General features: G+C 53.5%; 1 protein-coding gene across 2 annotated transcripts; it reads right to left on the bottom strand.

The window, feature by feature from the left end:
- Positions 1–13,562, bottom strand: LOC111162533 (ral guanine nucleotide dissociation stimulator like 3). Of its 2 annotated transcripts, none has more exons than XM_022527021.1 (19): positions 13,419–13,562; positions 12,793–12,906; positions 11,987–12,210; positions 11,804–11,857; positions 11,475–11,686; positions 6,208–6,350; positions 5,888–6,103; positions 5,066–5,169; positions 4,835–4,919; positions 3,926–3,982; positions 3,741–3,827; positions 3,504–3,536; positions 3,298–3,419; positions 2,490–2,585; positions 2,321–2,389; positions 2,143–2,236; positions 1,347–1,499; positions 1,142–1,256; positions 1–119 (listed from the first exon to the last, which is right to left on the bottom strand). In XM_022527021.1, exons 1-19 carry the CDS (start codon positions 13,449–13,451, stop codon positions 1–3), a joined length of 2,130 nt encoding a protein of 709 aa, XP_022382729.1. In that variant the 5' UTR covers positions 13,452–13,562. The 2 variants fall into 2 exon arrangements, with proteins under 2 accessions (XP_022382729.1, XP_022382728.1); XM_022527020.1 differs by having other exon boundaries at positions 2,143–2,278; positions 13,419–13,451.
- Positions 13,563–13,954: the final 392 nt, after the last annotated feature.

Here is a 13,954-nt window from a genome sequence, read left to right as displayed (position 1 = left end):
TCAGGCTGAGGAGATTGTGGTTGTGGGCCGGGCCCCCTCCTTTCGCCGCAGCACAAAGTCTCCAGGGGCGGCTGGACTCATTGCATAGAAGACATTGGCATTGTCAGGAATCAGGAGCTCTGGCCAGGGCAGACATGATGGTCAAAGGCGGGCACAATCTCATATTTTCCCCACAAAAGACCTAGGTAATCTTCTGCCATTCACCAGTCTGCTCTGCAGAACAACCTTGGGTCCCTTCAGCCAGCGCTAAGCCAACCTCATTCTCCTCTCATTCAAAACCCGGACAACCTCCCACACAAAGCCTGCACAACCTCATGTCTCTCCCTCCTCGCGCCTGGGCAACCTCCTGCTATTTCCCTCTGGAGTCTAGACAAGCACACTGCAAGGTGGGACAAACTCGGGTCACCCATCCCTAACGACTTCCTGCTCATTCACCCTTCCCCCCAGCCAAGTTCATGCTGCTCTCACCATGAACTTGGACAACTTGACTTTCTGCATCCCCCTTGTAAAATCTGTGGCCCTCACTCTTGATAGCCAAAGCCAACAGCCTTCTATGTTCCTTCCTAAAATCCAACCAACCCCATGTCATGTCCTTTAGCATGTCACTCTATTGCCTCTCCTTCTTGAGAACTGGGCGACCTTCTACTTGTGTCTGTATTGAACAACATCGTGCTCCCCTACCCTGAATTTCAATACCATGTGGCCCTCCCCCGTGCCAAGTTCAGATAACTTCAGGATCCCCTTGCTGAGCTGGAGCAAGCTCATTTCCTCACAAATTCAAGCCTAGACCCTCTTTAGACTCCTACCCTACCAGGCTGAGCCTGAATGACCTCATGATCCTACAAATTGAAGCCAAGACAACCTCCTTTCCTCCCTCTCCCATTTGACTTTGAACAACTTCACTTCCCCACAAATCCTAAGAAGACACCTTTAGTGCTCCTCTCACTCACACAGCAAAGGCAACCTCAGGACCCTGCAAAATCGAGGCACCAATAACATTTCCTCTTACCCCCACCCTGTTTCATCTTACCCCTACTCTGTCAGAGCCACTGCCTGGCCCTGTTAGGCCAGCCTTGATTCTAGTCAGTCTGCTGCCCTTGGAGCTAACCCCCAGCCCAGCCTACATGCAGTCGCTGCTCACCCCTGTCCCCAGGAAGGACTTGGAAGAGCTGGTAGTCCCGGGCCCAGGGCTGAGCCACATTGTGCTTTTCCAGGGCTCGCTGCACCACGCTGGGGGCCTTGTCCTGACTAGTGAGCTGGGAAAAGATGGTGGGTGGTGAGGTGTGACAGCCAAGCCCCAGGGGGCAGGGCTGCCCAGCATGTTCCTGTCCCCATCCCTCCCTCACCAAGATGCTCCGATAGAGGTTCCCATGGTCATTGTCAATGCTGACGCGGATGACTCGAGCCTCCGATCCTGGCTGCCCCGGTACAGAGATGTGAGAGCTGCTCAGGGGCAAAGCCAAGAGCCGCAGGGCCGGCAGGTCCAGGCTCAAGGGCAGCTGTAGGCAGTGGGGGGGGGGTTGAGTGGGGGCGGGAGTTTTATGTCCCCCTTCACAAGCGGAGCCTGGAGACAGGCAGTGAGGGTGCACTCACAAGCCCACATCCATGCAATCACATATGTGGTCTGTATGTGATCTATGCATCACATACAGACCTTCGTGCCCTGTGACGAAAACAAATTTACGCGTGACCCATACACATGGCACAAAGCTGTGTTTATGCACAAGAAATCCCACGTGCACAGACAGCAGCGAGTACACACACGCTTGTAATTGCTATGCCTCCACAAGTCCGTGAACAGCCCCATTCAGGGTCCCGTGGACACTGTGGATATTTATGCCCATGCGTCCCTTTAGGCATGCCAATTCCTGGGGACATGCATATTCTTGCAGAAGTATAATCACACCCTGGAGCGCCCTGTGGGCGAGCTGACTTATCCAGATCAGAGCATAAGCCAGACCCAGGGACAGTCCCTCAGACAGAGCCATGAGATGCACGTGGTCTCCTGGGCAGATACCTGGAGTGCTCAGCCAGGCGTGTTCTTATGTACATGCCTGGCTGTGACATCCCATGTACACACACAGACACACAAACACACACAGACACACACAGCCCCACAATGCACATAGGCAGGCCTAATACCTTGGTGTTGGGGCCCTGGGGCCCTGGAGAGGCCGGGGGACTGCCAGGAGGGTCTCTCGTTCTAGGACTAGATGGGGGGGACCCTGGGGACAGACTGCAGGAGACACAGAGTCCGAGGTCAAGTGGCTGCCCTGAACTCTGACCCTGCCATGTCTAGTCCCTTCACTGGGAGGCTCACCTAGAGGTGGGGGATGACGGGTCCCCAGGACTCCCAGCAGGGGATGAGCGCCTCTCTCGGGACAGCTTTCTAAAGACAGACGCAAGGGACAAGGATGAGCCTGGACTTGCGCCAGGAGCAGCCTCCCATCTCTGCCCACATCACTCCCCAGGTGCACCCCAAGACTCACGCGCTGAGGCGCTTGGTGGGGCTGATTCGCCGCCGGACGTGTGGGGAGCTGGGACAGGAGGCAGCAGGTGGCTCAATGACACGGGAGACCCGATAGCTGAGGAGTCAAGGTGCACGTTGGGGTGGGTTGGGGCCAGGAAGCAGCAAGGAAAGAGGTAAAAGCTAGAAGCAGTTGGGAGCTGCATTATGGGTGTGTGTGTGGGGGGGAGCAGCGGGGGTTGGGCTGAATACCAGGGTCAGGATAGCAAATGGGGACATATTATGGCATCAGAGTCTTATTAGGGATGAGACACGATGGCTTGGTTGGCAGGTCATACAGGGATTTTCAGAGTGGGATTGAGGAGTAAGATTTGGTCAAAGATAGAGTTCAAGGTCAAGTAATCACTGGGGGTCAATGATTAGGGTAATGGATTCAATAGAATGAAGAGAAACAAATGGGATAGTTGAGTTGGATGGTTGGTTATTCCAAACTGGGGGAAAATGATCAGGCTCAGAGATTCAGACTGGGGTTACCAGTGGGGTCATAGGTCAGAGAGGGTCAGAAGGTGGGGAAGAGAACAGATGGGACGGGGGGATGGAATGGCCCCTGTACATTAAAGGCTGAAGTCAGAAAGTCAGACGGGGTCAGAATTTGAGGTCAGAGGTGAACTGGGGGCCTCCATGGGATGGAAAAAATGCAAGATCATAGGATGGGAGTCAGGCTCAGGAGAAGGTCTGGGGAGTTGGAGAGGTACATGGGGTAAGTGGGTCAAGCATGCTGTCCAGAATCAGCCAGGGTGGGGGCTGGGCCAGGCCAGGGGTGGGGTCACCTCTGCTCCTCGCTGAGCTGGCACTGGGCACGCAGGGCAGCCAGGACTGGGGTGCGGGGACTCAGGCAATAGCTCCCACACCGTTTCTGCAACTGCTGGATGTGGGCCAGGATCTCCCATTCCTGAGGGGGTGGCCTCTCAGAACCAGCCCCTCCCCCCCCCCAGCCTGTCCTCCCCCCAGCCATACCCATCCCAGTGTCACTCACTTTCCTCCTCTTCTCAAAGTTGATGAGATCCCCCTGGGGGCAAACTTTGTCTGAACTGGAGCCTCCAGAATCAAGACCCTTGAGGGTCACGGTCAGGGGCTGGGATGTCAGGAGCCCCACTGCACTAAGGGGGCTGGGATAGGGAACGTGGGCAGGGTCAAGGGTGGGTTATCAGGAGGCCCACTGTGCTGAGGGTAGGTGGTGCTAGGGTCAGGAGTCAAGGGTCAGGGGTCAGACCTCCAGCATGTCCGGCAGGGCTGTGTCCAGCATAACCAGGTCCGTGAGAAAGGTGCCAAGGTAGGGGACAGGGCCCGGGGGCAGTTTCTGTGGTCCCCAGAATTTCAGTCACTCTCAGCCCCATCACGTACCACCCCCTTCTGTGAGGACCCTGCTTGGCCCCCATCCCAAACCACCTCACTCACTGGGGGCAGGTTTCCTGGGAAGGTATCCTCCTCTTGGGGGCCCTCGGTGGCCTCCTCCTGGGGGGAGAGGGAAGAACTGAGCAGTCCCGGGTTCTCTCCGCCCCTGTCCTCAGGGAAGATGCCTCAAGACCCACCATATATGCTTGTTTTGCTTTCAGCCACCACGGGCACAGCGCCTGGCACCCAGTAGCTGCTGAATTCAGAGCTTCCTGCTCCTTGACCTCTTATCCTAATCTGAGACATCCATTCACTCGCCGGTATTTACTGAGCAGCTACTCTGGGCCCGGCGCTGTTCCGAGTGCTGGGGAGGCAGCAGGGAGCAAGGGACAAACATCCTGGCCTCCCAGAGCTGACTATTAGCCAGGGAGAGACAGCATCAACCAAGCTCCGCGGGTAGCTGGTACAGGTAAGGGCAATCCAGGAGCAAGCAGGGTAAGACCTGCGGAAGGCGAATGTGAAGAATGTTCTGGGCCGAAGGAACAGGCTTCACCTTCCATCTGTTGTGGATTCACCCTAACAACCAGCATTAATTGCGATTCAAATCTCAATCTTGCCTACAGCAAGTCAGACTTGTTGGCAGACAATTCTGTTTTGCTTATCAAAGTCAAGTCCTAGTGTGATTTTGTTTTTTGTTTTTTTGTGTTTTTTTACGCTTTACTCTTTGCTGTGACTCTGGCCTCAAATGACCTTTTCCGTGTAACTTCTGGTATTTGATGAATGAATAAATAAGGCGGTCACGGAGCGTGAGCGATATTGAGGGCAGCAGAGGCAGTAAAACAAGGGGAAGGTCATTGCTGAGCAGTATTGAAAGGACATTGAATTTTTGGCAATGCCAAGTGGTGCCCGGCCGCAGGTCTCGGTTTTCCCTTTCTGGGCCTGGGATCCTCGGGGGTCCACACCCATCATTACCTGGGAAAGAATCTCTCTACTACTGAGGTGGTTGTTCTCATCGGAGAAAATCTGCGAAAGTTTTCTGAAAGTGGATAACCTTTCCCTGGGGGGTCAGGAGAGGGGTCAGGAGTCAGCGGCTGGGAAGGTCAGAGCTGCGTTGGGGAGGACATTACGCCTCAGCGACAAGCCCCCTCCCCCCCTCAACGGCTTACTGCGCCCGGGCTCCCCCCTCCCCCCCCACCTCTTTACCTGCTGACTGCGCCCCAGCTGCGCTTGAGCCGGTATATGGGGTTAGACTGCAGGGCGGACAATATAGCGCGCAGCGAGGAGAAGTTCCGCAGTTCCCGGCAGCGCTGCGGGTGGGCGGGGAGCCGGTGACACCCCACGCCTGACCCCCAGCTATGATTCTCTTTTGATCCGAGACTTCTGACCCCAGGTCAGACTCCTAGGGACTGCCCAACAAGCTACCAGTGGTCAGCCTCTCCCCTCAGGACGCTCCCCCCTCCCCTACCTGCAGCCCCAGCCCCTCCCCCAGCTGCCCCTCCACTCCCTACGTCCCATCTTGGCTTCCTTTGTCCCCGCTCCTTACTTCTCCTGGGCCCTAGACGTGCCCAAAGTATCTCTCCTGGACCCAGACCTCTCCTCCCCCGACCTGTGTTTCACCCTGGGTATCAGCCATCTACCCCCTTCCCTTCCTCCCTTGCCACTCCCCCACTCTCCTGGGCCCCCATTTCTTTCTCTTCAGCCTTGAGGCTGTTGACCTGCCCCCATCCAGTCTCTCTCTCTCGGACCCGCTGCCCCCTTCTCTGAGCATTGGGTCCTCCTCCAACCCAACCCCTCCTCGTTAACCCCCCCACCATCCCATCCTCTTATCCCTAGAACCATCCAGTGTCCCTCAGTAGCCCTGGCCCCCCTGTTAGGTTTTCCGTTAGGGGGACCTCCTAACCCCAACCCTCCCCTCATTCCCAGACCCTGGTCTTCTGCCTTCTGCCTCCCGTCCCCTGTCTCTCACCAGGCCTGGTCCCTCCCCCCATACCCCTCCCCCCATGTCCCCTTTCCTCGGAGGAGCACCTGGGCCACACGGATCCACTTCTCCAGCCGCTGTGCCCTCTGTGGGGCAGCCAGGCCCTGCTCTCCCAGCACGGAGCCCAGCACGCAACCGATCACCATGTTGAACTGGGTCACAGTGGCGCGCACAGTGGGGGCGGTGCTCGCGGCCCCTGGACGGTCCCGCTGTGACCACACGGAGCCCAGGCACTCGCAGGAACGCACGCGTGAAAACAGCTCCTGAGTGGAGGTGGGGAGGGTGGGAGGGTGCGTGTGTGGGTAGGTGTGTAGGATCTGTGCTCAACCGAATCTGCCCCACAACCGCGGCCCGCCCCGGTGCTCACCACGTCCAACAGCGTGAGCTGTTCGGCCAATTCATCTACACTGAAGTCTAGGAGCTCAGGGCCTTCCCGCACCGGTCCTGCCTCCTCTTCAGAGCAGTCATCGGGGAAGTCTGGGCAGGGGGTGTGGACAGCTCCAGGAGGTCCTGAGGGAGTATTAGAGAGGGTTAAAAACTGTCAGGATTGAATCTGGGACTGGTTCTGTGATCTTGGACTAGTTCCTTAGTGTCTCCAAGTCTCACTTTCCTAATCTGCAGAAGGGAAACCTCTCTGGGTATTTTTAGGGGTGTCAGAGCAATGGTAATGTTCATTTAGCACCTACGGTGGTAATCCACCCTAGGTAACTGGTAACTGAGCTACTCAGTTACTCTAGGTAACTGAGCACCTCAGTTACTCTAGGTAACTGAGCACACTAACCCAGTGAGGGAGGTACTATTATCCACCTCCCATGGAAGAGGCAGCTGAGGCAGAAACAGTTTGTCCTAAGGTACACCTACAGGAAATAACAGGATGGGGATTTGAAGCCAGGTTCTTTTTTTTTTTTTTTTTTTTAAAGATTTATTTATTTATTTATTTGACAGAGAGAGATCACAAGTAGACAGAGAGGCAGGCAGAGAGAGAGAGAGAGAGGAAAGCAGGCTCCCTGCCGAGCAGAGAGCCCCATGCGGGACTCGATCCCAGGACCCTGAGATCATGACCTGAGCCGAAGGCAGCGGCTCAACCCACTGAGCCACCCAGGCGCCCTGAAGCCAGGTTCTTAAAGGCTAGAGTAGGAAAGAGTGGTGTTTTGGGTTTTGAACCTATACTATAGTTAAGATCTGTCTGCCCTATTCTTGTGGTGAGAGGTGGTATATAACTTTGTAGTTAAGGGAAGGCTATAGTATCAGTCCCAAGGTCAAATCCAAACTTGTCCCCCCGGGCTTGCTATGTGAACTAAAGCAAACTCTTTAACCAGTGTGTGCCTTGATTTCTTCATCTGGATTTTAAAAAATCAGGGATCAGGGGCACCTGGGTGGCTCAGTGGGTTAAAGCCTCTGCCTTCGGCTCGGGTCGTGATCCCAGGGTCCTGGGATCGGCCCCGCATTGGACTCTCTGCTCAGCAGGGAGCCTGCTTCCTCCTCTCTCTCTCTGCCTGCCTCTCTGCCTACTTGTAATCTCTGCCTGTCAAATAAAATAAATAAAATCTTTAAAAAAGAAATCAGAGATCGTACATACTAGACAGCTATAAAGTACCCAATAAATAGAGATGATTTTTCTGTAGTGGGATTCTATAGTGGCGTTCCCTAGGAGATATTTTGACGTGGAAATCTGCCACAAGGGGGCCGACCTGCACAGTGAATTTGTGCGCTCAGCCTCCAAGCGTCCCTCCAAGACATTTGTGTCCTTGGAAAACCTGTTTACAATAATCTGCACCTAGAACAAAGCTATCTTTCTCATAAACACCCATTAGTTTGGCTCCAGGAATGCAAAGACTGCCAGAGTCTGGGCTCTGTTTTGTTTGGAATATATGAGTGTTATTCACCATTCTAGAAAGTGAGGTCACCAGTGTTTATGCTGCTACACCTGTGTGGCCGGTCCTCTCCCCTGCATTAGCTGGTGTTTGTGGCTGTTACATTGACCGTGATGCTGTAAGAGACAAAGGCTCTGGACTACTTCACCATGTATCTTAGTAAGACATGGCGACAAGTATAGTTTATTATTGTGTAAACTGCTTTCGCTTTATTTCTCCTTCATATTATATTACAGCACTATATTATTATTTTTAAATTGTCTTTGTAAGTCCACTTAATTATCTGTCTTTCATTTCAAATTAGGACAGATGGCGTTGCAAAATACTAGCTTGAAAAAGTTGGCATTGGAAAAAAATCGCACTTAAGCTAATCGAATTTGCAGATCTTATGGCAAATAGGGGGATAGAAGAACATGCTTCATGTCACCATGAGACAGCAAACAGGTAAATGGAGAAGGTGAGACACTCCTCAGGACAAATGACCCATTTTTTTCCCCTTATGACATTAAACAAAAGGCAAAGGGAGATTGTCATAGAATAAAACAGACTTAAGAAATGAAAAATCAAGTGCCTACAATAGATGTTTGCATTTCAAAGAAATAACTGTAAAAAAAAAAAAAAGACAATTTAGGGCACCTGGGTGGCTCAGTTGTTAAGTGTCTGCCTTGGGCTTGGGTCATGATCCTGGGGTCCTGGGGTCAAGCCCCGCATTGGGCTCCCTGCTTGGCAGGGAGCCTGCTTCTCCTTCTCCCTCTGCCTGCTGCTCCCCCTCTCACTGTGTCAAGTAAATAAATAAATAAATAAATAATCTTTAAAAATCTAAATAAATAAATAATCTTAAAAAAAAAAGAATTTAGGGACAATGGAGGGATTTGAATCTGGACTGGGTTTTTTGCTGTTGTTGTTTGTTTGGTTTTGTTTGTTTTGTTTTTGAGAAATAGTAAGATGGAGGGGCAGAGAGCGAGATAATCTTTTTTTTTAAAGATTTTATTTTCTTGAGAGAGAGAGAGAGAACATAAGAAGGGGGAGGGTCAGAGGGAGAGGCCGACTCCCTGCCAAGCAGGGAGCCTGATGCGGGACTCCATCCCAGGACTCCAGGATCATGACCTGAGCTGAAGGCAGTCGCTTAACCAACTGAGCCACCCAGGGCCCGAGAGAGAGAGAGAATGAATCTTAAGCAGGCTCCACACCCAGTGTGTGGAGCCTGACTCGGGACTCAGATCTCATTACCCTGAGATCATGACCTGAGCCAAAATCAAGAGTTAGACGCTTTAACTGACAGAGCCACCCAGGCCCTCCAGGACTGGGTAACTTTTGATATTAAGTAATTATTGCTGATTTTGTTAGAAATGATTGTATGCATGAGGTTATATTAAAAAAAAAAAGTCCTTCTCAGTTAAGGTGTGTAGTGAAGTATTTATATGTGAAGTGATGTAAGTCAGGGATTTGTTTTCAAATCATCCTAAAAACACATTTTTGTGTCAGATTCATTGGTGTCTGAGTATTCTTTATACTATTCTCTCTACTTTTCTCTATGTCTGCAATTTTTCACAGTAAAAAGTAATCCCAAAATAAAGATGTTAAAATAAAGTATATCCAGGGCACCTGGGTGAATCAGTGGGTTAAAGAACTCTGCCTTTGGCTCAGGTCGTGATTCCAGGGTTCTGGTATCACGAGCCCCGAATTGGGCTCTCTGCTCAGTGGGGAGCCTGCTTCCTCCTCTCTCTCTGCCTGCCTCTCTGCCTGCTTGTGATCTCTGTCTGTCAAATAAATAAAATCTTAAAAAAAAAATAAAAATAAAAAATAAAGTATATCCCAGCAGGGCACACAGTCGGTGTGAACACTAGAAATGTGGCTAGTGTGACCAAAGAACTGAAATTTTTATTTTATTTTATTTTTTTTAAAGATTTTATTTATTTATTTGACAGAGAGAGATCACAAGTGGGCAGAGAGAGAGAGGAGGAAGCAGGCTCCCTGCTGAGCGGAGAGCCCGACGCGGGGCTTGATCCCAGGACCCTGAGATCATGACCCGAGCCGAAGGCAGCGGCTTAACCCACTGAGCCACCCAGGTGCCCCTGAAATTTTTATTTTAAATTCAATCTCAATAACGACATGTGGTGAACAGCTACCCCCACTGGACTGTGTAGCTCTAGTGACTTGGAATCGGCTGGTGAAATCCCATAGGCAGAGGAAGATGACACTTAAAAACCAAGGGGAAAGACAGAGGGATAAAATATATATAAATAACGGATTTTGTCACCAGGGAAAAAGAAGTGGCTGCTACTTTGTAAAGCAGAGATGAATGCGGCCACTTTAATCTGAGGATTAAAGGATAGGGATTAGGGATTTAGATGCTTTTGAGATCGTGATCAGGTCCAACACAGATGGATGAAAGATGATACCTTATAAGCAGGATGCAATTATTCAATCAACAAATCTTGGTTGTTTCTGCCCCTGGGGACAGAGTCAGGGAAAAGGCCAGTGAGGGCTATGCATAAAAATAAGGCTGGCAGGGCGCCTGGGTGGCTCAGTGGGTTAAAGCCTCTGCCTTCAGCTCAGGTCATGATCCCAGGGTCCTGGGATCGAGCCCCGAGTCTCTGCTTGGCAGGGGGCCTGCTTCCCCCTCTCTCTCTGCCTGCCTCTCTGCCTACTTGTGATCTCTGTCTGTCAAATAAATAAATAAATAAAATTAAAAAAAAAATAAGGCAGGCAAGGAGGCAGAGTGGGAGGATATATTTGCTTGGAGATCAGAGAAAGGGACAAGTTGAACAAAGACCTGAATGAAGTATGTAGATCTTTTTCCCTCTCCCCAAAAGCTCTCTGCAACAGAGGTTGGCAAATTCTATGAAGGACCATATAGGGCACCTGGGTGGTTCAGTTGTTAAGTGTCTGCCTTTGGCTCAGGTCATGATCCCTGTGGGATCCCATGTGGGATTGAGCCCCACATGGGGTTCCCTGCTCGGTGGGAAGCCTGCTTCTCCCTCTCTCTCTCCCACTCCTCCTGCTTGTGTTCCATCTCTCCCTGTCTCTCTGTCAAATAAAAAAAATTTAAAAATCCTGAAAAAAAAAAAAAAAAGAACCAGATAGTTTGCTGATACCTTACTCTACAAGAAAATATCAGTGTGGGTTCTTATGTCTTTTCACCTTAAGTGGTAGATTCTAAGTAAGAATCAGTGATAACAACAATGATGAAAATAACACTATTGCCAAGTTTTATTTCAATGTTTCAATGTTTCAATGTTTATTTATTTACTGGTTTACTGTTGCCTTCCCTAGGAACTGGGAACCCCTGTCCATTTATATGCCAAGAGCGAGTAGCTAACTATTTGTTGAATGAATAAAGAGGTCAATGAGGGAAATAGTATTATCTCCCCCATTTCACAGATATGGAAACAGAGGCTCAGAGAGAGAAGGGACTTATCCAAGGTCACACAGTCAGCAAGTGGCAGAACTGGGATTTGAACCCAGGTCTCTTGGCTCCTAAGGTAAGCAGCAATGGAATAAGTTGTAGCGAAAAACAAAGGGCACCATGACCCAAAGGCAGAGTATTTTTGTAGTTAGGATGGAGGTGTAGGGGGAAGTGTTAGACAATGCTAATTTGTTCCACAAAGGGTCAATACTCCCATTATACAGGTGGGGAAACTAAGGCTCAGACACAGTTAAGAATTTTGCCCAAGACTTGTCACTCTGTGAGGGCAGAAGGCCACTGGGAAACAGATGATGCAGGAAAAAGCCTGCTCCGGGACCCTATACCCCTCACCTGTCCATGCCTCAGGCTTCTTCTCTTCCTGCTTTTGCTCAGCCTCCTCCAGGAAATCTCCCAGCAGCTTCTCTGCCTCCTGGGCCTCGGGCCCTGCTGGGGCCGCCCAGCCCAGAAAGGTGCAGACACTGCCTAGGTCCGAGTGGGCAGGGGGATCCCGGAAATCCTGAGGGTGATCCCGCAGCCAGGAGCCCAGCACGGACACAACAGCCCTGGCCAGAGTGGGGGGCCTCAGAGAGGAGCCCGGAACTCTGGATCTCGGGAGCTACTACGCCTCAGACATGACCTTGGACCTCTAAGACCCCCACCCTCACCTATGGGAGACCAACCTTAAATTCTTGTTGACACGCAGACCTCCTCCCTCCGTCTTCTTGATCTCTATCCTGGGAAAAGCAACTCCCCCATCAGGTGAAGAGGGAGGCTAGGGGGCGCTTAGGGGTAGGGAATGCCGGATCGAGTACCCTGGTGAGAGTCTGGGGGTGGGAACACGGAGGTTTCCCCTTGGTACTGACCCTGGAGGCAGGGGCGGTGGCGGTGGTGGCAGGAGAAGGCCCAGCACGCGGGCGGTGGACACAAAGGCTCTGTGGGTGGCCAAGAAGGCAGGCACGAAGCCCGGGTCCTGCTCGCGGTCCCCAGACACCAATTCCTGCACTAGCCGCTCCAGCCTCGCCGCCCTCAGCGCCCGCACCTTGCTCGTACGGTAATGGAGGAAGGCATCCGCAGTGGGGTTGGAGGCCTGCGGGACAAGGGGACGGCAAAGAGACACAAGGAGTGGCCCCCAGAGCACCCCTTTTTCCAATCACACCCATCGCTAAGTACAGCTCTTGCATCTGACCTTGACCATTTCTCTGAACCCCGCCTCCTGGATTCACGATTCTGCTCCATATCCAAACGAAATCGAAATCCGCGCAGCACACGGCTCTCCCCCCAGCCCCGCCCCGTGCCCTCACTCACTCTGCCCTCCCATGCCGTTCCCAGCTCTCCAGCCGCGCTTCGCTAGTCGCTCCCCGGCCAGGGTCCCAGCCCTCCACCCCAGCCCGCTCTCACCCGGCTGCTTCTAAAGACCACCCCCCACTCCAGCTCCGCCCCACTAAACCTGGCCTACCTAGGCCCTACGGTCGGGTTTAGTCCCAGGTTCCACACTCATCAACCCCATTCACCTGGCCGCCCGCAGGCGCTTTTCCACCCTTACCTGGGCGCTTGTAAGCCCCGCCTTTCCCACCGGCCTCAGCTCCGCCCCGCGGCTGTGCCCTCGGGCCTCTTCACCTCCAGGCCCCTCCACACCGCTCGGCGCTCCACCCTCCAACCCCTGCCTCACCTGGCTGCCCCCGGGCCCTGCCCTCGGGCTCAAGCGCTGACTGAGCTGCCGACGCAGGGAGACGCTGTACACCGCTCCGTCCTCGGTCTCCTCGCCCCAGTCTTGCAGCGGCGCCTGTACGCGGAGTCGGGCTCAGGGTGCCGCGGGAGGACCGGCCCCGAGACCTCGGCCCCCGCTCTCCCGCGCAGACTCAAGCCGGGCCTTCTAGCACCATTCCCCCTTCCCAGTCAGACTCAGCGAGGCTCGGGGCGGGATCCCGGGGGCCTCAGGCAGCCTCCTCCCCGGCCCTGCATGGAGTGGGATCTGGGGACGTCCCAGGGTCCGGGCCTCAGGCAGCCTCCTCCCCGGCCCTGCATGGAGTGGGATCTGGGGACGTCCCAGGGTTCAGCCTCACGGAGTCTGTCTCTGTCCCCACCCGTAGATGAACTCAGAGACACCAACCCCCCAACCTTAAGAGGTACCAGCCACTGCACTGGGGCAGGGGCCGGGAGGCCCAAGGTTGGGACTCCTGGGCGGGTACGAAGGGTCCGATTTGCGGGGAGATAAGGTCCAAAAAGCAGGGACCTGGCGTTCCTGGACCTCAGGGTCGCCAGGAATGCGGGGTCCGAGACCCCTGGTCCCCTTACCAGGACGAGCTCCTTGCCTGCTGTCCGATCCATGACCTGTGGCCGTCCGGCTCCGCAGCGCGGCTGAGTGAGGCGGAAAGGCCGATGGGCGTCGGGCAGTGGCCGGGCATTGGGGCCCGCCGGGCGGGGCGGGGCGACCCGGCGGTGCAGGGGCGGGGCTGGACCCGTGGCTCTCGGTTGCCCCCAGCTGGACCCCAGCGCCCAGCCCAGACCCACGGAGGTGAGGTCCCAGCTCTCCCTATAGGTGTGTATCAATCTGTGCCCAGGAGAAAGGACCCCTCCCTCTCCCAGGGAAGGAGAGCTGTGTCTCCAGGTGTGGGTGAGCTAGTGTGTGTAGCTAAGTAAGTTGGGGAGCTAGTCTGCTCCCCTGGGGAGAAGAGTACCCTGTCAAATGCGGAGGGCTGTTTCACTCCAGGTGTGAGAGTAGCTCTTACTATCCTGGAAGTGGGGGTGTTCAATCTGTGTCCCCAGCTGATGGGGAGTCCGTAGTCCCCAGGTCAGAGAAGGGGAGTCTGGGTTCTGGATTTTAAGGGCAG

The sequence above is a fragment of the Enhydra lutris genome, unplaced genomic scaffold, assembly GCF_002288905.1.
Source record: "Enhydra lutris kenyoni isolate GAN:26980312 unplaced genomic scaffold, ASM228890v2 scaffoldscaffold92, whole genome shotgun sequence".
NCBI lineage: Eukaryota > Metazoa > Chordata > Mammalia > Carnivora > Mustelidae > Enhydra > Enhydra lutris.
The sequence above is the reverse complement of the archived record's forward strand: the minus strand, read 5'-3'. Positions and strand labels throughout refer to the sequence as shown.

Coding starts and splice junctions, on each gene's coding strand:
- LOC111162533 (XM_022527020.1), bottom strand. CDS start 13,451: ATGGATCGGACAGCAGGCAAGGAGCTCGTCCTG. Junction 12,907..13,418: donor CAGGCAAGGAGCTCGTCCTG/GTAAGGGGACCA, acceptor CTCCGCGTACAG/GCGCCGCTGCAAGACTGGGG. Junction 5,170..5,887: donor AGTGGATCCGTGTGGCCCAG/GTGCTCCTCCGA, acceptor GCCCACCCGCAG/CGCTGCCGGGAACTGCGGAA.